The 27,471-nt window shown below is 37.0% G+C and overlaps 1 protein-coding gene across 1 annotated transcript in view; it reads left to right on the top strand.

Annotated features, from left to right (window-relative positions):
- The window catches only part of CFAP54 (cilia and flagella associated protein 54), a 303,235-nt gene that overhangs the window by 57,031 nt on the left and 218,733 nt on the right, over window positions 1-27,471 (top strand). The window contains exons 18-19 of the mRNA XM_004748490.3: window positions 11,609-11,695; window positions 11,788-11,909. Of these exons, the coding sequence (XP_004748547.1) occupies window positions 11,609-11,695; window positions 11,788-11,909 (209 nt within the window). The remainder of the gene's footprint in view (window positions 1-11,608; window positions 11,696-11,787; window positions 11,910-27,471) is intronic.

Here is a 27,471-nt window from a genome sequence, read left to right as displayed (position 1 = left end):
CTGGCCATTTGCAATGACATGGTTGGAGCTAGAGAGTATAATGCTAAGCAAAATAAGTCAGAGAAAGACAACTACCATATGATTTTATTAATATGTAAAATTTAAGAAACAAAGCAAATGATCACAGGGGTAAAAAAGAGAGCAGCAAACCAAGCTACAGACTCTTAATTATAGAGAACAAACTGATGGTTACCAGAGGGGAGTTGGATAGGAATGGGTTAAATAGGTGATTGGGATGAAGGGGTACGTGTGTTGTGATAAGCACCTGGTGTTGTATATAAGTGTGGAATCACTGAATTGTACACCAGAAACTAATAGTACACTATATGTTAACTAACCGGTATTTAAATAAAAACCTAAAAATAAATTTAAAGCTTTCAGATGTCACATCATATATACAACTAAATATATTTAATCAAATATTAATTAATTAATTTTCAAGTACAAACTTTCCCCCCCCCAGGTTATTAAGATATAATTGATGGATAGCATTATGTAGCATAAAATGTACAAAAGTATTGATTTTATAAACTAATATATTGCAAAATTATTACCATCATAACATTAGCTAACACCTCTATCATGTCACATAATGCCATTTCTTTTTTGTGGTAAGAACACTTAAGATTTACTCACTTAGCAATTTCTAAGTATATACTATGTATTGTTAACTATAATTACCATGTCATACATAAGATCCCTAGAATTTACTCACCTTATAACTGAAAGTTTGTATCATTTGCCTGATATCTCTCTATCTCCTTCCACTTCCCCTTTGGCTCCTAGTAACCGCCACTCTGCACTCTAAATTAATAAATTTAGCTTTCTTAGATTCCACATATAAGTGATATCATACAGTATTTGTCTGACTTATTTCAGTTACCATCATGCCCTCAAGGTCCATCCATGTTATTGCGAATGGCAGGACTTCCTTCTTTCTCATGGCTGAATAATATTCCATGATATGTGTGTGTATATAGGTTGTTTACATATCTTGACTCTTGTGAATAATGATGTAGTGAACATGGGAGTGCAGGTATCTTTGAGATCTTATTTTCATTTCCTTTGAAGATATATCCAGAAAGGGATTGCTGGATTATATAGTAGTTTGTTTAGTTTTTTTTTTTTTTTAAAGATTTATTTATTTATTTATTTTTAGGGAGAAAGAGGGTGTGGGAGGGGCACAGGGAACGAATCTCAAGCAGATTCACCACTGAGCATGGAGTTCAATGTGGGGCTTGATCTCAGGACCCTGAGATCATGACCTGAGCCAGAAATCAAGAGTTGGACACTTAGCTGACTGAGCCACCCACGCACCCGTATTTTTAATTGTTTGATGAACCTCCATAGTGTTTTCCACCGTGGCTGATCCAATTTCCATTCCCACCAGTAGTGTGCAGGTGTTGCCTTTGTTCCACATCCTCCCCAGCATTTATTCTCTCTTGTTTATTATTTTTTTAATTTTTATTTTTTTAAGGTTTTATTTATTTACGAGAGAGAGAGAGAATGAGAAGGGGGGGAGGGACAGAGGGTGAAGCAGACTCCCTGCCCAGCCAGGAGCCCAATGTGGGACTTGATCCTTGGGTTTAACTAACTGAGCCACCCAGATGCTATCTCTTATCTTTGTGATGATAGCTATTCTAACAGATGTGAAATAGTACCTCATTGTGGTTTTGATCTGCATTTTCCTGATGATTAGTGACTTTGAGCATCTTTTCATGTACCTGTGGCCATTTATATGTCTTATTTGGAAAAAAGTCTATTCAGTTCTCTCTCTCCATTGTTTGTTTTTTTTTACTATTGGGGTTGTATGACTTCTTTAAATATTTTGGATATTAACCCTTATGAGATACATGATTTGCAAATATTTCCTTCCATCCTGTATGTTACCTTTTCATTTTGTTTATTCTTGCTGTGCAGAGATTTTTTTATTTGATGTAGTCCCATTTAATAATTTTGTTGTTCTTGTCATTACTTGCTTTTTTTTTTAAATGTATTTTGTGTTGTTGTTATTATTTGTGTCTTATCCAAAAAAAGTAGTTGCTGAGACCAATGTCAAGAAACATTTTCTCAGGGTGCCTACATGTCTCAGTCATTAAGCATCTGCCTCGGGCTCAGGTTGTGATCCCAGGATCCTGGGATCAAGCCCCGCATTGGGCTCCCTGCTCAGTGGGAAGCCTGCTTCCCCCTTTCTCACTCCCCTTGCTTGTGTTCACTCTCTCGCTTTCTGTCAAATAAATAAATAAAAATCTTAAAAAAATAAGGAAGAAGCATTTTGTCAATGCTTTCTGCTAGGAATTTTATGGTTCCCATTCTTAAGTTTAAAATTTTCATCCATTTAAAGTTATTTTTTGAGTGGTATTAGACAGAGGTCTAATTTCATTCTTCTGCATATATATATCCTGTTTTATATGCTTTTTCCAGTTAAGTATTCTTTTCCCCCCCATTAAGTATTCTTCACTGCATTGTCTAATATTAATTGGACATATACACCTAGATTTGTTTCTGGGCTCTTGATTCTGTTCTATAGTCTGTGTGTCTAATTTTATGTCAGTACCATACTGTTTTAATTGCTATGACTTTTTAGTATAGTGTGAAATCAGAAAGTCTGGTATCTTCACTTTTGCTGTTTCTTAGGTAATTTTTTCTGGTCCATGAATGGATGCTAAATTTTTATTACAGAATGTGTGTGGCGGGGAGGGATGTCTTATGCTGCCACAATGCTGACATCACCTTTCTGTCCTGTTCGTTTATCTAGAATAAGACTTCCTACTCTTTCTTTTATGACACACTTTTGAGGATATGTTTCTAGAACATTCTACAATCTGAATTTTCTTAGTAGTTTTTTCATGATTACATAGGTGATGTTATAAAGATCTCATTGTACCACATTAGGGTGCACTTATTGTTCATTTTTCCTATGATTGGTGAGGAAAACTGCTTTTGTTTTGTTAAGGTGGTATCTACCGGATCTCTCCAATGTAAAGCCATCTTACCCTTTTTGTAAAGAAAAAATAATTGGTATGTCAAGTGATGCTTTGAGATGGAATAAATGTGCTATTTCCCAACAGATTTTCACCCAATGGTTTAGCTTCCATTGGTGATCCTTCTAGAATTAATTATTACAATGGTTGAGTACAGTGATTTTCTGATTATTCTGCTGAATTTGTTTATTGACCTTCTTTTGTAAAGAACTGTCACTACTTTGCCTCTTTTAATTTGTGGAGTTACACTATGTATTGAATTTTGTTTTTATTAAATCACTTAAAATCATTTACTGTCATTGTTCTTCTGATGTTCAAAGTTACACATTTTGCCAGTGGGAGGTCTCGAACTGGATTCTGTGTTTTTAATATCTCTCCATTATTCTTTGAGCAAGTTTTTGTTCATTGCCCAACTAAATGTTATAGACATATGATGTGTGTGTGTGTGTGTGTGTGTGTGTGTGTGTACACACAGGCATATTGGAAGTTCTTTCTGATATTGCCAATTCAAGGTCCCAACACTTTGAAAATCCGAAGTTCTACATTTCACTTTTGAATTTGGCCTCTCTCATGTTGAGAACTCTGGTTCCCAACAATATCGATGTAATAACTCATTTGCTTTATCCTGCCATATTAACAAAGGACTTTCAGAATTATTAAACCAATACTACCATTAAGAATTAACCTGCTAAATAAGTTCAGTATTCCTTTGCAGTTCATTACATCTTTAGAATATACCACACATTAGATAGTGGTGTTCAGGCTTACTTGAATTAATTTTATTTTTTGTATGGTTATGTTTCCAGTTGATATATATTTAGGACAACTTGTTTTATTTGCATTCTGTTTATATATAAAATTTCCTTTTTAAAATTCTCTTATCCTTTTATATTTTATTTTCAACATTTACACTGTTTCAAAACTGTTTCTTAAAAGACTTGCTGGATGTAGAGGGAAGCAAATAAAAATGAAAATATCTCTGTGTCATCATGTATAGTTTTTTACTGGTCCACTTAGAATAACAATCTTGAATATTTTTTGATTTTAAAATACTTGGATTAGAAATGTATTTCCAAATGTGAATGGCATTTATGTCAGGTTTTCTCTAAGAAAACTAGCCTATAATTCTCACTTAGTAGCTATATTATCTTCTGTAATGAAGTGGAATCTGTTTAGAGTTACTAACTAGTTCATTCTCTAATTGTTATCCATAAATCTCTGAAGACCAAGTGATCCTCTGAGTTTTTATCAGAGACTATTTAACGATACTGATAGTAGACTTGAGCTCAGATTGAAATGGAATTAGTTATTATTCCTTTGCTGTATCTCTGGATCTCCTTGATGTTTTTGTCCGCTTATTGAACTATCACCCCAGCACAGATTTTCACTTTTTTCCTCCTTTTTTCACTCATGCACGCTGCTGCCAGACTATTGTTGCCTAAATACTATTTTTGTTATTCTTTTTTTTTTTAATTTTATTTTTTTATTTTTGAGGTGGGGGGAAGGGCAGAGGGGAAGGGAGAGAGAGAATCCTAAGCAGGCTGCATCCATAATGTTGAACCTGTACAGGGCTCGATATCACAACCCTGAGATCTCGACCTGAGTTGAAATCAAGAGTCAGACACTCAAGAGATTGAGTCACTGAGGTGCCCCTTTTGTCATTCTTATTAAGGAACTTGACAATGGTTGCCTGTCGATGACAGTGGTATTAAATATGACTATCTGTATTGGGCATTCAGAGTTTTCTTGCAGTCCCATCTTTTTCTTCAAGGATTATAATCATGAGAGCTATCAGTTAATTAGCACTTATAATACCCCAGGTACAGAAAGAATGATGCATTATTTTCTTCTTTGTATTGCTGTCTCCATGCAGCTAAATTCCCTTATCCTTCACCATTAAAGAAACCTTATATTCTTGGGACGCCTGGGTGGCTCAGTGGGTTAAAGCCTCTGCCTTCGGCTCAAGTCATGATCTCAGGGTCCTGGGATCAAACCCTGCATCAGGCTCTCTGCTCAGTGAGGAGCCTGCTTCCTCCTCTTTCTCTGCCTGCCTCTCTGACAACTTGTAATCTCTATCAAATAAATAAATAAAATATTAAAAAAAAGAAACCTTATATTCTTTAATGCTACCTGCTGGCATCTTTTCGTCAATCAATCATCATCCCATGGCATTAGCACAAATAATTAAACCTCAATAAATGGGGTTTATTGTAAGGTTACTACACGTACAGGGACAGAAACAAAATATTGCCAAGTCTTTTGAGGACCAGACCTGGAAAACCAAGAATCAGTGAAACATTCTCCATCTTCCTGGGCCAGCATACTTTTATTCTCTTTATCATTCTCTTTTTCCTGGACTACCATCCATAATGGTCCTTCCCAACTATACACCAGAATCTTTCACTGCCCATAGTCAACTGGCAATAATTTGTGTGTTAATTGAAAATCTTGGAAGAGGAGAATGGAAGTCTTCATGGCATGCTCTGAGCTCTTGCAGGGATCATGGATGAAGTAGTTTTAAAAAGTTTATAAAAAGGAAAGTGAACAAAAGTAGGTTGGATCCTATTTATAACTTTTAAGATTTTTTTAAAAAAGGTATAGAAAATCAAATATTTTTATAATTTAATTTTTTAAAATTTTATTTAAATTCAATTAGCCAACATTTAGGACATCCTTAGTTTCAGATGGAGTTCAGTAATTCATCAGTTGCATATAACAACCAGTGTTCATCATGTCACATGTCCTCTTTAATGCCCATTGCCCAATTACCCCATCTCCCCACTCACCTCTACTCCAGCAACCCTGTTTGTTTCCTGTGGTTGAGTCTCTCATGGCTTTTTTTCCTATCTAATTACTTTCCATTAAGTTTTCCTTCCCTTCCCCTATGATCCTCTTTGCTCTTTCTGATATTCCATATATGAGTGAAACCATATGATAATTGTCTTTTTCTGATTGACTTACTTCACTCAGTATAATACCCTCCACATTCCATCCACATTGATGTAAGTGGTAAGCATTCATTCTTTCTGATGGCTGAATAATATTCCTATATGTATGTATGTATGTGTGTGTATGTATATGTGTATATACATATATATATATATATATATATATATATATATATACTACATCTTTATCCATTCATCTATTGATGAACATCTCTGCGTTTTCCATAGTTTGGCTATTGTTGCTATAAACATTGGGGTGCAGTTGCCCCTACAGATCACTACAGCTGTATCTTTAGGATAAATCACCCAGGAGTGCAATTGCTGGGTAACAGGGTAGCTCTATATTTAACTTATTGGGGAATCTCCATACTGTTTTCCAGAGTGGCATTCCAAGTTACATTCCCACCAACAGTATAAGAGGGTTCCCCTTGCTTTGCATTGTTGTCAACATCTGTCATTTCCTGACTTGTTAATTTCAGCTATTCTAACTGGTGTGAGGTGGTATTTCACTGTGGTTTTGATTTGTATTTCCCTGATGGCGAGTGATGTTGAGCAGTTTTTCATGTGTCTGTTGGCCATCTGGATGTCTTCTTTGCAGAAATGTCTGTTCATGTCTTCTGCCCATTTCTTGATTGGATTATTCTTTGGGTGTTGAGTTTGATAAGTTCTTTATAGATTTTGGATACTAGCCCTTTATCTGATATGTCATTTGCAAATACTTCTCCCATTCTGTCAGTTGTCTTTTGGTTTTGTTGACTGTTTTCTTTGCTGTGCAAAAGCTTTTGATCTTGATGAAGTCCCAAGTAGTTCAGTTTTGGCTTTGCTTCTGTTGCCGTGGGTGATGTTTCTAGGAAGGAGTTGCTGTTGCTGAGGTCAAAGAAGTTGTTACCTGTGTTCTCCTCAAGGATTTTGATGGATTCCTGTCTCATACTGAGGTCTTTCATCCATTTTGAGTCTATTTTTGTGTATGGTGTAAGGAAATAGACTAGTTTTATTCTTCTGCATGGGTGTGTCCAATTTTCCCAAAATCATTTGTTGAAGAGATGGTCTTTTTTCCACTGAACATTCTTTCCTGCTTTGTCGAAGATTAGTTGATTAAAGAGTTGAGGGTCCAATTCTGGATTTTCTTTTCTGTTCCATTGATCTATATGTATGTTTTTGTGCCAGTACCATACTGTCTTGATGATGACAGTTTTGTAATAGAGCTTGAAGTCTGGAATTGTGATGCTGTCAGCTTTGGTTTTCTTTTTCAACATTGCTCTGGCTATGTGGGGTCTTTTTTGGTTCCATATAAATTTTAGGATTATTTGTTCCATTTCTGTGAAAAATGTTGATGGTATTTTGAAAGGGATTGCTTTGAATGTATAGATTGCTCTAGGTAGCATAGACATTTTCACAATATTTATTCTTCCAATCCATGAGCTTGGAATATTTTTCCATTTCTTTGTGTCTTTCTCAATTTCTTTCATAAATGTTCTGTAGTTTTCTGAGTACAGATTCTTTGCCTCTTTGGTTAGGTTCATTCCTAGATATCTTATGTTTTGGTGCAGTTGTAAGTGAATTGATTCCTTAATTTCTTTTCTGTCTCATTGTTAGTGTATAGAAATGCAACTGATTTCTCTGCATTTATTTTATATCCTGCCACTTTGCTGAATTCTTGTACAAGGTCTAGGAATTTTGGGGTGGAGTTTTTTAGGTTTTCTACATAAAGTATCATGTCATCTGTGAAGAGTGAGAGTTTGACTTCTTTGCTGATTCGGATGCCTTTTATTTCTTTTTGTTGTCTGATTGGTGAGGCTAGACTTTCTAGTACTATGTCAAACAACAGTGGTGAGAATGAGCATCCCTGTCATGTTCTTGACCTTAGGGGAAAAGCTCTCAGTTTTTCACCATTGAGAATGATATTCACTGTGGGCCTTTTATAGATGAGTTTTTGTGTATGGCTTTTATGATACTGAATTAGGTTCCCTGTATTCCTCCCTGTGCAGAGTTTTAATCAAGAAAGTATGCTGTATTTTGGCAAGTACTTTTTCACTGCTAATTGAGAGGATCATATAATTCTTGTCCTTTCTTTTATTAATGTGATGTATCATGTTGATCGATTTGCAGATGTTGAACCACCCTTGCAGCCTGGGAATAAATCCTACTTGGTAGTGGTGAATAATGTTTTAAATGTACTGTTAGATCCTATTAGCTAGTATCTTGGTGAAAATTTTGGCATCTATATTCATTAAGGATATTGTTCTATAATTCTCTTTTTGGTGGGGTCTTTATGGGGTTTTAGGATCAAGGTAATGCTGGCCTCATAGAATGAGTTTGGAAGTATTCCTTCCATTTCTTTCTTCTTTTTCTTTCTTTCTTTCTTTTTTTTTTTTTTTTAAGATTTTATATATTTATTTGACAGAGATCACAAGCAGGCAGAGAGGCAGGCAGAGAGAGAGAGGGGAAAGAAGGCTCCCTGCTGAGCAGAGACCCTGATGCGGGGCTCGATCCCAGGACCCTGAGATCATGATCTGAGCCGAGGGCAGAGATTTAACCCACTGAGCCACCCAGGAACCTCCCATTTCTATTTTTTGAAACAGCTTCAGAAACATAGGTATTAGTTCTTTTTTAAAGTTTGATATATTACCCCTGGGAAGCCATGTGGCCCTGGACTCTTGTTTGATGGGAGATTATTGATTACTGCTTCAATTTTCTTGTTGGTTATGGGTTTGTTGAGGTTTTCTATTTCTTACTGTTTCAGTTTTGGTAGCTTATAAATTTCTAGGAATACATCCATTTCTCCCAGATTGCCTAATTTGTTGGCATATCATTGCTCTTAGTATGATCTTAAAATTGTTTGTGTTTTCTTGGTGTTGGTTGTGATCTCTCCTCTTTCATTTATGATTTTATTTGTTTGGGTCCTTTCTCCTTTCTTTTTGATAAGTCTGGCCAGGGATTTATCGACCTTATTAATTCTTTCTAAGAACCAGCTCCTAGTTTTGTTGGTCTGTTCTACTGTTCTTTTGGTTTTTATTTCATTCATTTCTTTTTTTTCGCCAAGATTTTATTTCTTTATTTGAGGGGGGCGGGCACAAGCAGGGGGAGTTGCAGGCAGAGGGAGAAGCGGGCTCCCTGCTGAGCAAGGAGCCTGATGTGGAACTCAATCCCAGGACCCTGGGATCATGACCTGAGCTGAAGGCAGACACTTCACTGACTGAGCCACCCAGGCATTCCTATTTCATTCATTTCTGCTCCAATCTTTGTGATTTCTCTTCTCCTCCATGGTTTAGGCTCTATGTGTTGTCCTTTTTCTAGTACCTTTAAGTGTAAGGTTCATTTGTATATTTGAGACTTTCCCAGTTTCTTGAGAAAGACTTATATTGCTGTGTAGTTCCCTCTTAGGATCTCCTTTGCTGTATTCCAAAAGTTCTGAACAGTTGTTTTTTCCTTTTTATTTGTTTTCATTTTAAAAATTCTTTAATTTCCTGATTGACTCATTCATTCTTTAGTGGGATGCTCTTTAATCTCCAAGGATTTGAGTTCCTCCTAAATTTCCTCGTGTGATTCAGTTCAAGTTTCAAAACACTGTGGTCTGAAAATATGAAGGGAATAATTCCAGTCCTTTGATACTGGTTGAGGCCTGATTTGTGACCTAATATGTGTTCTTTTTTTTTAAAAAAATATTTTATTTATTTATTCAACAAGAGGGGGAGAGAGAGAGAGTGAGCACACAGCAGGGGGAGCAGCAGGCAGAGGAAGAAGGAGAAGCATACTTCCCCACCAAACATGGAGCCCAATGTGGGGCTTGATCCAAGGACCTGGGAAATGACCTGAGCTGAAGGCAGACACTTAATCACTGAGCCACCTATCTGTCCCATTTTGGAGAATGTTCCATGTGGACTTGAGAAGAAGTGTAATTCTTTTGCTTTAGGATGGAATGCTTTGTATATATCTGTGAAATCCATCTGATCCAGTGTGTCATTCAAAGCCCTTGTTTCCTTCTTGAGATTCTCTTAGATGATCTGTCCATTGCTGTGAGTGGAGTGTTGAAGTCTGCTACTATTATTATATTATTATCAATATGTTTCTTTAATTTTGTTATTAATTGGTTGATAAAATTTGCTGCTCCCAAGGTAGGAGCATAAATATTTATAGTTGTTAGATATTCTTGTTGGATAGACCCTTTAAGTATGATACAGCATCCCTCCTCATCCTTTACTATAGTCTTTGACTTAAAATCTTATTTGTCTGATAAATAAGGATTGCTACCCCAGCTTTCTTTTGACATCCATTAGCATGATAAATTGTTCGCCACCCTCTCACTTTCCATCTGGAGGTGTCTTTTGGTCTAAAATAGGTCTCTTGTAGACAGCATATGGAGGGGACTTGCTTTTTTATCCATTCTGATACCCTGTGTCTTTTGATTGGAGCATTTAGCACACTTATATTCAGAGTTACTATTGATAGATATGAATATAGTGCCATTGTATTACCTTTAAAGTCACTGTTTCTGTATATTATCTCTGTTCCTTTCTGGTATGTGTTGCTTTTGGGCTCTTTCTTCCCTTACTGGATCCCCTTTAATATTTCTTGCAGGGCTTGTTTCATGATCACAAATTCTTTTAGTTTCTGTTTGTCCTGGAAGATTTTTGTTTCTTCTCCTATTCTGAATGATAGCTTTGCTGGATAAAGTATTCTTGGCTGCATGTTTTTCTCATTTAGTACCCTGAGTATATCATGCTAGCCCTTTCTGGCCTGCCAGGTCTCTGTACCAATCCTTCCTGGGGAAGGAGAGGGGAATCTCACCAAGTCTCTGCTATTCCCTGGGCCCCTGCTCTGGGAGCAATTGCCCAAATCTGTGTGCACTCTTGCCACTCCTTCCAAGGAGGAAGGAGGGCCACTCCTCTTGCTGGGCCCCTGCTTGGAGAGGCAGTCCCTGATCTTGCCATAGTTTATGTTTTATGGCAACACCTACCTGAAAGCCCACTCCAGGGCTTGCTAATTGTAACCAGCTTTCCTGCTCCAATGCCTGGGAACTCTGCTACACTCTGGCATCTCCATTCATTCTGTGACCCTGGAGATTCTGAGACCACACTGTCCCAGATAGGATTGTGCTCCTCTTCACCATCTGAGCACCTTTCAGGCAGGGACATTTCTCACAGGAGCAGACTTCTAGAAGCTCCGATTTTTGCATCCATTGCTATAACACTTTCTAGCAGCTAGCTTATGGAGGTTCCCTCCCACCATGGTTTATTTTCTGATATATCCCCTCAGATTCACTTTTCCGTACCTCCTACTTTGCAAAAAGTAGTCACTTCTCTATTTGTAGAATTGTAGCAATTCTTTCCTTAGCTCTCAGGTTGAATTCACAGGTGTTCAGAATGATTTGATAGATATCTAGCTGAATTCAAGGTCAAGGGACCAGGTGAATTGGGGGTCCCCTACTCTTCTGCCATTTTCCCTCTCCATCTATAATTTAAATATTTTTCATGTCCTCAGGCATACTGTGGCACATAGAGGAGAATTTGTCATTATAGTAGATTTATTTGAGTTTTTATGTATTGATGAAAAAAGGTGACATATGAGAGGAAGCAATAATTTTACAAATAGATAGTTACCCTTTAATATTCAGAAAATATTTCCATTTTTGGACACAAATCTAATTGTAATGTCAGTCTCCTCTTTCTTCTTCAGTTTTGCAGACTCCAACTGTTATCAAACACATATCTACCAAAGGTCCAGAAAAGCTAAAACAACTTGGAAACATTGACTGTTTTACAGGTAATTAAAATTGGGATAAACTGTTTTTCTAAAAACCTTTGAAGATAGTTTTCATGTTTCCGTTTTGATAAAATGTTTGTTTTCTGTTTCAGAATTGAGTGTAATGAATAAAATAAGGAAGAATAAGCTGTCCAAAGCAATTTACTTGATGCAGAAAGCTCTTCTAATATCTGAGAAAGATGCAACCTCTACATCTTCACACAACCTTTTGATGGTAACAACATGCCATTCCTTTTTTTGGTCCTGACATATAACCTTTGTTAAATGAATGGTTTAGTTCACTTTGTTAAAAATAATGTGTTGCCCTTAACGTTAGATTATGAACTTTCAGGTTCCTTTATCTAGTCTTCTCTTTGAGTTTAACAGTTTTGAACTGGGAAACTAATCTATATTACCCATCCCGAACTCTACTGAAATGAGAGATCCTCTCTATGTATTCTCTCTATGTAGGGGCAACTTACATAGGAAGCCAAATAAAATCAGAAGGATTAAAAATGAGGGAAACTATAGAATTTAAGTGACACTTAATGCACTCCTTACTATGGAATTAAAATACTTCAAGTCCATTGGCTCAGATGCCTTCTCTTAGATGGATGCTGCTAGTTTATTTTTTACTCTGGCCTGGAAATTGTTCTCTCTTCTTACCGATTCATTGTATGTTGATTTTAGAATTTAAATTCTTGAGGATACTCACATTTCAAGGTAGAGGATTTTTAAAAAATTTTGTCCCTGTGTATTACCCATAAAAATTTGATGGTATTGGCTGAGTAAATGGCACATGGTGAAGTAGAGGATGATGCTACAAGCAGTTTGGCTGATAAGAAAAAAAAATAGGTCAAAGCTAGGGAAAGGATACAGAGTTTAAGAGAAAATGTTTCACATATTTATATAATGAGTATGAGGAGCCAGAAGAAAAGAGAGAAATTGAAGATATGAGAGGGGTTAATAATAGAGCACAGTCCTATTAGAAGAGGGAAGGAGATGAGATTCAAAACACAGATAAAGTGATTCATCTTCAATGGAGGGTAGGCAACAGAGCAGACTCCTCATCCTCTGATACAAAAAAGAAGGAGGAATAGATCAATGTAGATTTGAGAAAGCCTATTGGTGTGGAGGCAGAGAGTTGAGTTTATGCCTTATGTCAATCATCTGATAAAGTAGGAGGCAAGCATATCTGCCAACAAAGGTGGACAGTTGGACCCAGGAGAGAGAAGACGATTAGAGAGTGGAGTGGAATGGATGAGGAATGGATGAGGGAGTTGGCAATGAAGTTGAAGGACTGGCCAGCACAAAGTTATAGCTGAAGTTGAGGACCATGAATTTATACTGGTCTCCATCTGCAAGGTGGTATGGCATTACCCTGGTGTAGTGTTTTTAGTAGCTGTGACAGCAAAATATTTGTGACAGCAGAGATTTGTACAGGACTATATTTTTACAAAGAATGTATGGGTTAAAAGTTCCTAATAAAAATGGGTGCAGATTGAGTAGGGAGGGAAGTGATACCTTCAGGGTATTTAAAGACTTGGTGAGCATGGAGATGTCCAGAGACTGGAGATCTCTTTGAAGTTAGGGATCAGAAAATTAGTCTGGGGCACCTGGGTGGCTCATTGGTTTAAAGCCTCTGCTTTTGGCTCAGGTCATGATCCCAGGGTCCTGGGATTGAGCCCCCCATCGGGCTCTCTGCAGAGCAGAGCTTCCTCCTCTTTCTCTGCCTGCCTCTCTGCCTACTTGTGATCTCTGCCTGTCAAATAAATAAATAAAATCTTAAAAAAAAAAAAAGAAAATTAGTCTGAGAGAGCTGGAAGGATATGGGTTTGAGGTCAGAAAGTAGGATATTGAAATTTCACATGAAAAAATGTTCATCATCACTAGGCATCAGGAAGATTCAAATTAAAACCACATTGAGATACCACCTTACACCAGTTAGAATGGCCAAAATTAGCAAGACAGGAAACAACATGTGTTGGAGAGGCTGTGCAGAAAGGGGGACCCTCTTATACTGTTGGTGGGAATGCAAGTTGGTGCAGCCACTTTGGAAAACAGTGTGAAGATTCCTCAAGAAATTAAAAATAGAGCTTCCCTATGACCCTGCAATTGCACTACTGGGTATTTACCCTAAAGATACAGATGTAGTGAAAAGATGGGCCATCTGTACCCCAATGTTTATAGCAGCAATGGCCACGGTCACCAAACTGTGGCAAGAACCAAGATGCCCTTCAACGGACGAATGGATAAGGAAGATGTGGTCCATATACACTATGGAGTATTATGCCTCCATCAGAAAGGACGAATACCCAACTTTTGTAGCAACATGGACAGGACTGGAAGAGATTATGCTGAGTGAAATAAGTCAAGCAGAGAGAGTCAATTATCATATGGTTTCACTTATTTGTGGAGCATAACAAATAGGATGGAGGACAAGGGGAGATGGAGAGGAGAAGGGAGTTGAGGGAAATTGGAAGGGGGTGCGGTGCAAAAACAATGAATACTGTTATACTAAAAAGAAATAAAAAATTAAAAAAAGAAAAAGAAATTTGAGATTTCTGATATGTAGCACCTTGTAATCATCTGTCCATTATTTCATTCATCCAACAAATGTTTTTGAGTACTTATGATCCATTCAGCAAATATTTATTGTACATTGTGTGCCTGGTATTAAGTTGAGTACAGGGGATAAGAACAAACAAACAAAAATTCTTTATTTATGCGACAAATATTGATGGATTGCCTTCTTTTTTGGTCCCTGCCTTCAAGATAAATGTAGTTTGTGGAAACATAGACAAGTAAGAAGGTAATTATGGGTTACTGTCATATATACTTTAACTGCAAGAATTCCAGGGGAATTTAGCAAAGGAATGCCTAACCAAATATTGGGTGATGTATAAAGAAACTTCCAGAAAAGGAATCAGGTTGAATACTGATAGGCAGGAGTAGCCAGAGAAAGAGGAAGACAGAGGGTGAAAAGGACTTTATAGGAAGAGAAAACAACATGTACAAAATTCCTAAAGCTAGAATGATCACAGAGTTCTTGTGGTCCTATAGGTTATTCAGTGTCATAGAGGCACAGATGAAATGGCAAGGGGAAGAGGGATCTGTTGGGAGAAGAGGGTAAGAAGTGAGACCAGAGAGGAAGTCTAAGGATTTTTTTTTTAAGATTTTATTTATTTATTTGACAGACAGAGATCGCAAGTAGGCAGAGAGAAAGAGAGCAGGAAGCAGGCTCCTCGCCTAGCAAAGAGCCTGACGCGGGGCTTGATCCCAGGGCCTTGAGACCATGACCTGAGCTGAAGGCAAGGCCTTAACCCACTGAGCCACCCAGGTGCCCCAAGTCTAAGGATTTTGAGCAGACAGATGCTATTAATGTTCAGGGTTGGGAAGTCTGTCCTGGCAGCGTTAGGGAGGAGCCTTATTATCATTGCACTTCCAGCTTTTGAATCAAGGAGGAGTTTGGTGATGTTTGGATAGTCTCAGCTGACAAGGCCAAGTGGTGCCCAATCTTTGTTGGAAGACTCTGGGGGTGTGTTCAGATCCATTTTCTCAACAGATGCTTCTGTGGCCACATGCTACTGTCTAGAGCTTGGCGGATACTAATACTTCAGTCCTATTTCTATGTCAAATAAAACTTATCTTTCTTTTTTAGAACTGTCTCAGGAGTAATATTGTGGCATCTTAGAGCCTGGAGAGAATAAAGCCTTTGGGATTTCCCTTTTTGTTTTATTAAGACTCAGTCTGGTCCTTATACTGTCATAATATGCTCATTCCTGTTCGGCCTCTATCTTCCTACCACTGTCACTGGGGGACACCCTGGAGATATGAAAAGACTGAAGTTTTGTTTTTTTTTTTTACATTTTTTCCCTTGTGTGTCTTTTTCTTTAATTTCTTAAATGAAACTATTTTAAGAAAAATTTTTAAGTATAATGTCCTCTTAGGATAGACTCATGAGATGTATTTAGAGGCTCTGTTTTTTATTAGGGGTCCTCCACAAGGATTGTCACCAACTAGGAACATGTTGAATATTTATTTAGAAGTCCTGAAAACTTCTATAGCCACCTCTGCTCCTCAGTGGTATTTTTTATCCAAGTGTTAAGGCTTAATGATCAGTCCTTAGGGTGCTCTCGTAAACAATGATGTTATGGCTCAAATAATTGCCAAACTTTCTTTCTTTAAAGAAGACAAATAAATTTCTTTCCCCTGGCAATCATTTTCAACTGGGGTATATTACAGAATGTTTTACATTATCATGATCTTGTAATAAAATTATCCCCAAATCAGTAACTGATGCATCACCTGATACCATAAAAAGGTTAAAAAAGCCCGAGTCTTTTCAGAGCTCTTGAATAATTCATACGCTGGTTTAGTTTCTCAAAAGTTTCTTGACTTTGTGCAGCTGTATAATCTCATCAGGTGTCTGTTTTATTCCTAATCAGTTAAAAGTGGACCAACTTGTTGCCAGGACTGAGGTACAAACTTTTGATAATAGCTTGTTAGCTTTCTAAATGAAATGACTGGTCTTTTTTTTTTTTTTTTTTTAAATGGCGATCTTACCCTCCATTTGCCTGTCTTGGTATTGGACTTCTGGAAGCCCATGTTGGCTTTTTACACAATATACCACCGATTTACTTTAATGGATTGCACCTGGAACTAGTCTCAGATGTCCCTAAGATCATGACCTGAGCTGAAATCACGAGTTGGATGCTTAACCAACTGAGCCATCTAGACGCTCACATACTTTTTGTTTTCACAGTTGAATAGAGCTGGTTTTGTGGATATTTTTCTTTCTTGAGTTTTTGAGACTACTTTTCTAGTGATATTTCCTCCTCCTACTTGAGGAACCCCTTTAAAAAGCTCTAATCACTTTCTTTTTTTAAAAAATGCTTTTTTAAAAAATTTATTTATTTTTTTCAGCATAACAGTATTCATTGTTTTTGCACCACACCCAGTGCTCCATGCAATCCATGCCCTCTCTAATACCCACCATCTGGCTTCTCCAACCTCCCACCCCCCGCCCCTTCAAAACCCTCAGACTGTTTTTCAGAGTCCATAGTCTCTCATGGTTCACCTCCCCTTCCAATTTCCCTCAGCTCCCTTCTCCTCTCCATCTCCCCTTGTCCTCCATCCTATTTGTTATGCTCCACAAGTAAGTGAAACCATATGATAATTGACTCTCTCTGCTTGACTTATTTCACTCAGCATAATCTCTTCCAGTCCTGTCCATGTTGCTACAAAAGTTGGGTATTCGTCCTTTCTGATGGAGGCATAATACTCCATAGTGTATATGGACCACATCTTCCTTATCCATTTGTCCATTGAAGGGCATCTTGGTTCTTTCCACAGTTTGGTGACCATGGCCATTGCTGCTATAAACATTGGGGTACAGATGGCCCTTCTTTTCACTACATCTGTATCTTTGGGGTAAATCTCCAGCATTTTCTTTTTAAAAAATTGATGTATAATTGACAGATAACATTATATTAATTTCAGGTATACAATGTAATGATTGAGATTTATATATATTGCTAAATGATCACCACAGTAAATCTTATTAACTTATGCATCTGTCAACAGTTACAATTTTTTTTCTTGTGATGAGAACTTTTTAGATTTACTCTCTAGGAACTTTCAAATAAGCAGTACAGTATTATTAACTATAGTCCCTAGGCTGTACATTATATTACCATGACTTACTTATTTTATAATTGGAAATTTGTACATTTTGACCTCTTTCACCCATTTTGCCCCACCTCCCACCCCCAACCTCTAGCAACCACCAATCTGTTCTCAGTATCTATCTGATTTTTTTTTTTTAGATTCCACATATGCATGACATCATATAGTATTTGTCTTTCTCTGACTTATTTCACTTAACTTAATGCCCTCAGCACCCATCCATGTTGTCACAAATGGCAAGATTTCATTCTTTTTCTATGGCTGGATAATATTCATATGTGTGTATGTGCATATATATGTATATATAGATGAATCGTACATTCATATATATAACATGTCTTGGCTATTGTAAATAATGCCACAGTGAACATGGGGGTGCAGATGCTTTTTCTAACTAGTGTGATGATCACTTTCTTGTAAATGGAATGCTTTTAGCAGCTCAGTGGTTTGGTTCACTAAGTTAGGATTTTAATTTCTAACATAGGTTTTACCTTGAGTCCTATTATAGAATTTATCTGATTCATATAAATTCATATAAATCAAGTACTTTTAAAAATCTAGTACTTTTATTAATCTATTTCAAATGGGGCCATGAAATCTGAGTTAGGGAATTAAAACTAATGAAGACCCAATCAGAACATTTTATTTATTTATTTATTTTCCAATCAGAATATTTTAAACGTATTGCCTTAAAATGCATTATGGATCATCCTCATCTGTCCTAATTTCATGTCTTTCATTCAAAACACATTTATTGAACCTAAAGAGATAAATAAAGTACTGTCCTTGCCACCAAGATGCTCACTGTTTAGAGTCTGGACAGTAACTACACAGATCATATTGTAAGATACATGCTAAAATAAAGAGTAGAAAATGACGAGAATAAGTACAGAAATGTGTGGGATTTCTCTTGGGAGGATTCAGAGATGATGTTTGAGTGGACCTAAAAGCACAGAAAAGGATGTAGAAATCTACAGGAAGAGGAAGTTGAGGAAAAGTTGAGGCATGGGAAAAGTTGAGGCATGACAAGCATAGCTTCTCAGGGAATAAATGGCTTTTTAAAAAAAAATGGCTTCAAAGGTTACGTTGGCTAGGCAGTAGCTATGGGACAACAAAAGAGTAAAAGAGAGATAAGGTTAGAAAAGGCTATTTATTATTATAATCGTGATCAGAATACAAAGGCTGTTGAGTTTGCACTATAACAAGTAGAGGAAGAACCACTGAAGGAGTAGAAGACTGGAGGTTGAGGAGACCAAAGACTGAGAGAAAGAGTAGGAGGCTGATGAACTCATCTCAGTTAGTGGTTGCCAGTCCCTACTGTATTTCAAAATTACCCTCAACAGTTGTTAATAATACAGATGCTTAAGCTCCACCCCTGGAGATTTTTTACTAAATAGGTTCAGAGTGGGGATAGATGATACTGAACAGCAGCCAGGGTTTGAGAAATATCTGTGTGATAGTCCATGGCAGAAAGCAGGAAGCTGGGTTCGTGGATATGTAGAGAGAAGTTGGTAGAGTCAAGTCAGAAGATGCTAGTGAATGACTGGTTCAATGGAACATGAACTGCTGAGGCAAATTTTGGGAATAAGTATAGAAAGCCCAGGACAGTTGGCCATACAGCTGAGATGGGGTCAGAGGCAGTCTGTGTTAATATTAGGACAGCAAACCAATGCTGCTGGTGTATTTTTTAGGCTGCACACATAATCCAGAGGAGGGAAACTTTCAAGGCATTGGTCCCTTTCCTTGTGTTGCATAATTTTTCCTTAGGCTGATTTCACCTGTTCTTATGTAGCCTAAAATATCTTGGTCTCCAGTCTGTGACGCAAATGAAGTCACATTAACATTTCATGTTCAAAATATAATAGCTTTCATCTACCTTCTGTTCAAGTAGGAATTTCTTAAAAATTTTCCACAGTTATCTGGGGGAATCTACTTACCTTTTCTGCTCAGGCTTCTTACTTTAATTCTGGCCTCTTATCAAGCTCCTACCTGTTGTTGCTTTTCAAGAGAACCATGCTCTGTGGGCACATCTGTCCTCTCAGGGAGCCTAATCTGGTCTGTCATCTATGGTAGAGGGTAGAAAGGTGAATGAGCCTCTGCCCAGCCCTGTGCTTGTTGTGTCCTCTGGGTTGAATAGGCACCTTGTTGCCTTGACTCATAGTGTTTTGTGACACAGCTCTTTCAACATCTTTCTTTCCATCCATTTTCTCCATTTCCCCCCCTCAGTTTGGTTAAATGAGTGAGAAAGTTAACAGATGCCATTCTATGTTCCTTGACTGAGTCATTCATTCAATGATTCAAGTTATACTGAGCACCATGTGTCTATAAATTAGTTAAGGTCTTTGGCATGTAGGCCCTGGACAACACTACACAAGGCCTATATAACACATCCCTTCTCGCATGAAGGAATGAATATCCTATGCAGGCGGCAAGATTTTTGAACTATAAATGCCAAAAAAATTTTTTTCAAGGTCTCCTGGCACAGAATAAGCAGAGTTAAAAAAATCCATTTATTATTATAGATAAATTTTAATCACAACTAATGATTTTAGACCTTAATGTCAACCATTCCCTATAAAAATAAAAATGAGTTAATTCTCATCTCAATTTAGGTCAATCTTTATTTTAGAAAAAAAGTATAATACTACAGTTTTATAATCTACACTCCCACAGGGAACTGGTTTACTCACTTTAAATATCACTTTGATGCAAATGACTCACAGATAGTCTTACCCTTTCTTTTAGATCAAGTCTAGATCTCCAAGTGGAACCTTTGAAACTTAGCATGTCTTCTGCAGAGGAAAAAGCACAGGTTTTTGTAAGAGAGTGAAATGTATTTGAAATTTGGTAGAAAGAAATTTGTCTTACCTTTTTCAGGATTTCTTTTCTTAAATTCATTAAATTGGCTAGAATTCCAGAATAAAAGAAAATAGTGGTATTTTGTCTCCTTTTGGATTTTATTGATGATTCTTTTAGTGCTTCACAATTAGGTGACTATTGGCTAAAATTAATATTTTTCTAATGCTAAACAAAGAGCTTTCCTAGTTTATTGAGGTTTGCCACTCCTTTCCCATGGCTTTACTAAGGCATAATTGGCAAATAAAATTGTAATATCTTTTGAATGTACAGCATGATGATTTGATATAGGTATGCAGTAGTCTTCTCTTAGCTGTGGTTTCGCTTTCTGCAGTGTCAGTTACCTGCAGTCAATGACAGTCTGGAATAGATGATTTTCCTTCCGACATACCATCAGAAGGTCAGTAGTGGCTTAATGCTACGTTACAGTGCCCTTACTTCATCTCATCATGTAGATATTTTATCTTTTCACATCACAAGAAGAGGGTGAATGCAGTACAATAAGAGATTTTGAGAACAAAACCACATTCACATAACTTTTATTACAATATATTGTTATAATTGTTCTATTTTATTATTAGCTATTGCTAATCCCCCACTATGCCTAATTTATACATTAAATTTTATCATAGGTATGTATGTATGAGAAAAACACATAGTATATATGGGGTTTAATTCTGTCTGTGGCTTCAGGCATATTGGAAGGTATCCCTATGGATAAGCAGAGACTACCATACATTTTGAAATAATTACCACAAGCAGCTTAATTAACACATTTATCACATCATAGAGTTACCTTTTTAAATTTTTTAATTTAAATTCAATTTAAGTAATGTACAGTGTAGTACTAGTTTCAAAGGTAGAATTTAGTGATTCATCAGTTGCAGATAACACCCAGTGCTCCTTACATCAAGTGCCTTCCTTGATGCCTATCACTCAAGTACCCCATCCCCTGCCTACCTCCCCTCCAGCAACTCTCAGGTTGTTTCCTATAGTTAAGAGTCTCTTATGGTTTGTCTCCCTCTCTATTTTTGTCTTATTTTATTTTTCCTTCCCTTCCCTTATGTTCATTTGTTTCTTAAGTTTCACATATGAGTGAAATCATATATTTGTCTTTATCTGACTGACTTACTTCACTCATTCAGCTTAATACCCTGTGGTTCCGTTCATGTCATTGCAAATTGTAAGATTTCATTCTCTTTGATGGCTGAGTAAGTTATGTTTCTTTAAAACTAACGAATAATATATTATTTGCCCCAGGGATACAGGTCTGTGAATCATCAGGCTTACGCATTTCACAGTACTCACCTTAGCACATACCCCCAATGTCCATAACTAAGCCACCCTATCCCTACCTTCCCTCCCCCGGGGAACCCTCACTTTGTGTCATGAGATTAAGAGTCTCTTATAGTTTGTCTCCCTCCCAATCCCATCTTGTTTCATGTTTTTCCTCCCTAACCCTCACCCCCCCCCGCCCTGCCTCTCAAATTCCTCATATCAGAAAGATCACATGATAACTGTCTTTCTCTGATTGACTTATTTCAATCAGCGCAATAACCTCTGGTTCCATCCACATTGTTGCAAATGGCAAATTTTCATTTCTTTTGGTGGCTACATAGTATTCCATTGTATATATATACACCACATCTTCTTTATCCATTCATCTCTTGATAGACATCTAGGTTCTTTCCATATTCTTTCCATGGCTTTTGTGGACATTGCTGCTATAAACATTCAGGTGCATGTGCCCCTTCGGATCACTACATTTGTATCTTTAGGGTAAATACCTAGTAGCACGATTGCTGGGTCATAGGGTAGCTCTATTTTCAACTTTTTGAGGAACCTCCATACTGTTTTCCAGAGTGACTACACCAGCTTGCATTCTTACCAACAGTGTAGGAGGGTTCACCTTTCTCTGCATCCTTGCCAACATCTGTCGTTTCCTTACTTGTTAATTTTAGCCATTCTGACTTGTGTGAGGTGATATCTCATTGTGGCTTTGATTTGTATTTCCCTGATGCTGAGTGATGTTGAGCACTTTTTCATGTGTCTGTTGGCCATCTGGATGTCTTCTTTGCAGAAATGTCTGTTCATGTCTTCTGCCCATTTCTTGACCGGATTATTTGTTCTTTGGATGTTGAGTTTGATAAGTTCTTTATAGATTTTGGATACTAGCCCTTTATCTGATATGTCGTTTGCAAATATCTTCTCCCATTCTGTCAGTTGTCTTTTGGTTTTGTTAACTGTTTCCTTTGCTGTGCAAAAGCTTTTTTTTTTTTTTAAACTCTTAAAAAAATCATTTTATTGATCCTTTACCATACAAAATTTATTCAAATTACACCCATTTGAAGTGATAAGATCACAGCTAGAGAACAGGTTACCCTGTAACAAATCTATTTACAAAATCCATCATAAAAGCTTTTTTTTTTATATTATATTACATATTTTCTTTCTTTTTTTTTTTTTTTAACTAGCATACAACACAAAGATAAACCAATTAGTAGTTTGCCTACTCCCAATTTTGGGAGAAATACTTCCTCTTGAGCAAAAGCTTTTGATCTTGATGAAATCCCAATAGTTCATTTTTGCCCTTGCTTCCCTTGCCTTTGGCGATGTTCCTAGGAGGATGTTGCTGTGGCTGATGTCATGGCTGGTGCCAACATCTGTTGTTTCCTAACTTGTTAATTTCAGCCATTCTGACTGGTGTGAGGTGGTATTTCACTGTGGTTTTGATTTGTATTTCCCTGATGGCGAGTGATGTTGAGCAGTTTTTCATGTGTCTGTTGGCCATCTGGATTTCTTCTTTGCAGAAATGTCTGTTCATGTCTTCTGCCCATTTCTTGATTGGATTATTCTTTGGGTGTTGAGTTTGATAAGTTCTTTATAAGATTTTGGATACTAGCCCTTTATCTGATATTTGCAAATACTTCTCCCATTCTGTCAGTTGTCTTTTGGTTTTGTTGACTTGTTTCCTTTGCTGTGCAAAAGCTTTTGATCTTGATGAAGTCCCAATTTTTGGCCTTGCTTCGCTCGCCTTTGGCGATGTTTCTAGGAAGGAGTTGCTGTTGCTGAGGTCAAAAAAGTTGTTACCTGTGTTCTCCTCAAGGATTTTGATGGATTCCTGTCTCATACTGAGGTCTTTCATCCATTTTGAGTCTATTTTTGTGTGTGGTGTAAGGAAATAGACCAGTTTCATTCTACTGCATGTGGCTGTCCAATTTCCCCAAAACCATTTGTTGAAGAGGTGGTCTTTTTTTTAATTGGATATTCTTTCCTCTCTGTAGAAGTTCAGTTGACCATAGAGTTGAGGGTCCAATTCTGGATTTTCTTTTCTGTTCCATTGATCTATGTGTCTGTTTTTGTGCTAGTACCATACTGTCTTGATGATGACAGTTTTGTAATAGAGCTTGAAGTCTGGAATTGTGATGCTGTCAGCTTTGGTTTTCTTTTTCAACATTGCTCTGGCTATGTGGGGTCTTTTTTGGTTCCATATAAATTTTAGGATTATTTGTTCCATTTCTTTGAAAAAATTGATGGTGTTTTAATAGGGATTGGATTAAATGTGTAGATTGCTTTAGGTAACATAGACTTTTTAAAAATATTTGTTCTTCCAATCCATAAGCATAGAACGTTTTTCCATTTCTTTGTGTTTTACTCAATTTCTTTCATGAGCACTCTATAGTTTTCTGAGTACAGATTCTTTGCCTCTTTGGTTAGGTATCTTACGGTTTGGGTGCAGTTGTAAATGGGATCGACTCCTTAATTTCTCTTTCTTCTGACTTGCTGTTGGTGTAGAGAAATGCAACTGACTTCTGTGCATTGATTTTTATATCCTGATACTTTACTGAATTCCTGTATGAGTTCTAGCAGTTTTGGAGTGGAGTCTTCTGGGTTTTCCACATAAAGTATTCTATCATTTGCAAAGAGTGAGAGTTTGACTTCTTCTTTGCTGATTAGGATGTCTTTTATTTCTTTTTGTTGTCTGATTGCTGAGACTAGGACTTCTAGTACTATGTTGCACAGCAGTGGTGATAGTGGACATCCCTGCCGTGTTCTTGACCTTAGGGAAAAAGCCCTCAGTTTTTTCCTCATTGAGAATGATATTTGCTGTGGGTGGCTTTGATGATATTGAGTTATGTACCCTCTACCCCTACACTTTGAAGGGTTTTGATCGCAAAAAAATGCTGTAGTTTGTCAAATGCTTTTTATCATCTATTGAGAGTATCATGTTATTTTTGTTCTTTCTTTTATTAATATATTCAATCCATTGATTGGTTTGTGGATGTTGAATCAACCTTGTAGCCCAGAAATAAATCCCACTTGGTCGTGATGAATAATCCTTTTAATGTACTGTTGGATCCTATTGGCTAGTATTTTGGTGAGAATATTTGCATTCGTGTTCATCAAGAATATTGGTGTGTAATTCTCCTTTTTGATGGAATCTTTGTCTGGTTTTGGGATCAAGGTAATGCTGGCCTCATAAAATGAGTTTGGAAGTTCTCCTTCCATTTCTATTTTTTAGAACAGTTTCAGAAGAATAGGTATTAATTCTTTTTTAAAGGTTTGGTAGAATTCCCCTGGGAAACCATTTGGCCCTGGGCTCTTGTTTATGGGAGATTTTTAAGTGACTGTTTCAATTTCCTTACTGGTTATGGGTCTGTTCAGTTTTCTATTTCTTCCTGGTTCCATTTTGGTAGTTTATATGTCTCTAGGAATGCATCCATTGTTCCCAGATTGTCAAATTTGCTGATGTATAGTTGCTCATAATATGTTCTTAAGATGATTTTATTTCGTTGGTGTTGGTTGTGATCTCTCTTCTTTCATTCATGATTTTATTAATTTGGGTCCTTTCTCCTTTCTTTTTTATAAGTCTGGCCAGGGGTTTATCAATCTTATTAATTCTTTCAAAGAACCAGCTCCTAGTTTCGTTGATTTCTTCTACTGTTCTTTTGGTTTCTGTTTCACTGATTTCTGCTCTGATCTTTATTATTTTTTCTCCTCCTGGGTTTAGGCTTTCTTTGCTGTTCTTTCTCTAGCTCCTTTAGGTGTAGGTTTAGGCTGTGTATTTGAAATCTTTCTTGTTGCTTAAGAAAGGCTTGTACCGCTGTATATTTTTCTCTCAGGACTGCCTTTGCTGTGTCCCACAGATTTTGAACAGTTGTGTTTTCATTATCATTTGTCTCCATGAATTTTTTCAATTCATCTTTAATTTGCTGGTTGACCCATTCATTCTTTAGTAGGATGCTCTTTAGCCTCCATGTATTTGAGTTCTTTCTACCTTTCCTCTTGTGTGAGTTCTAGTTTCAGAGCATTGTGGTCTGAAAATATGCAGGGAGTGATCCCAATCTTTGGGTACGGGTTGAGACCTGATTTGTGACCCAGGATGTGATCTATCCTGGAGAATGTTCCATGTGCAGTAGGGAAGAATGTGTATTCTGTTGCTTTGGAATGGAATGTTCTGAATATATCTGTGATGTCCATCTGGTCCAGAGTGTCATTTAAGGCCTTTATTTCCTTGTTGATCTTTTGCTTGGATGATCTGTCCATTTCAGTGAGGGGGTCTTAAAGTCCCCTACTATTATTTTATTATTGTTGATGTATTTCTTTGATTTTGTTATTAATTGTTTTATATAGTTGGCTGCTCCCATGTTAGGGGCATAGATATTTAAAATTGTTAGGTCTTCTTGTTGGACAGACCCTTTGGATATGATATAGTATCCTTCCTCTTCTCTTATTATAGTCTTTGGCTTAAAATCTAATTGATCTGATATAAGGATTGCCACCCCAGCTTTCTTCTGATGTCCATTATCATGGTACATTGTTTTCCACCCCCTCACTTTAAATCTGAAGGTGTCTTTGGCTCTAAAATGAGTTTCTTATAGACAGCGTATTGGTGGAGTTTTTTTTTTTAATCCATTCTGATACCCTCTGTCTTTTGATTGGGGCATTTTGTTCATTTACATTCAGGGTAACTATTGAAAGATATGAATTTAGTGCCATTGTATTGCCTGTAAGGTGTCTATTACTGTATATTGTCTCTGTTCCTTTCTGATCTACTACTTTTAGGCTCTCTCTTTGCTTAGGGGACCCCTTTCAATATTTCTTGTAGGGCTGATTTGGTGTTTGTAAATTCTTTTATTAGTGTTTGTTTGTCCTGGAAGCTTTTTATCTATCCTATTTTGAATGAGAGCCTAGCTGGATATAGTACTCTTGGCTGCATGTTTTTCTCATCTAGGGCTCTGAATACATCATGCCAGTCCTTTCTGGCATGCCAGGTCTCTGTGGATAGGTCTTCTGCCAATCTAATACTTCTACCTTTGTATGTTACAGTTCTCTTGTCCTGAGCTGCTTTCAGGGTTTTCTCTTTGTCACTAAGACTTGTAAGTTTTACTATTAGATGACTGGGTGTGGACCTATTCTTACTGATTTTGATGTGGGTTCTTTGTGCCTCCTGGATTTTGATGCTTGTTCCCTTTGCCATATTAGGGAAATTCTTTACAATAATTCCCTCCAATATATCTTCTGTTCCCCTCTCTCTTTCTTCTTCTTCTGTGATCCCAATTATTCTAGTATTGTTTCATCTTATGGTAGCACTTATCTCTCAAATTCTCCCCTCATGGTCTAGTAGTTGTTTGTCTCTCTCTTGTTCAGCTTCTTTATTCTCCATCATTTGGTCTTCTGTATCACTAATTTTCTCTTATCCTAGCAATAAGAGCCTCCATTTTTTATTGTACCTCATTAATAGCTTTTTTGATTTCAACTTGGTTATTTTTAGTTTTTTTATTTCTCCAGAAAGGAATTTTATTTCTCCAGAAAGGGTTTCTCTATATCATCCATGGTTTTTTCCAAGCCCAGCTAGCACCTTGATTATCGTCATTCTGAACTGTAGTTCTGACATATTACTGATGTCCATATTGATTAGGACCCTAGATGTTGGTACTGCCTCTTGTTCTTTTTTTGTGGTGAGTTTTTATGCCTTGTCATTCTATCCAGATATGAATAAATGAATGAGAGAACAAAATACTAAAAGGGCAGCAATGACCCCAGAAAAATATACACTAACCAAATCAGAAGAGACCCGAAACTGGGGGGAGGGAGGGCGGGGAGAAGAAAGGGGGGGGAAAAAAAAGAAAAAAGAAAAAAATATATATCAGACTGGCAAATAGAAGAGAACCACACACTTGATTTTCAGTGCATTATGGTCTGTTAGAACAAACTACCTCCCAAAATTTTAAGGAAAGAAAAACATATAT

This window comes from Mustela putorius, unplaced genomic scaffold (genome assembly GCF_011764305.1).
Source record: "Mustela putorius furo isolate JIRA1106 unplaced genomic scaffold, ASM1176430v1.1 tig00000788_pilon_pilon_pilon, whole genome shotgun sequence".
NCBI lineage: Eukaryota > Metazoa > Chordata > Mammalia > Carnivora > Mustelidae > Mustela > Mustela putorius.
The sequence above is the reverse complement of the archived record's forward strand: the minus strand, read 5'-3'. Positions and strand labels throughout refer to the sequence as shown.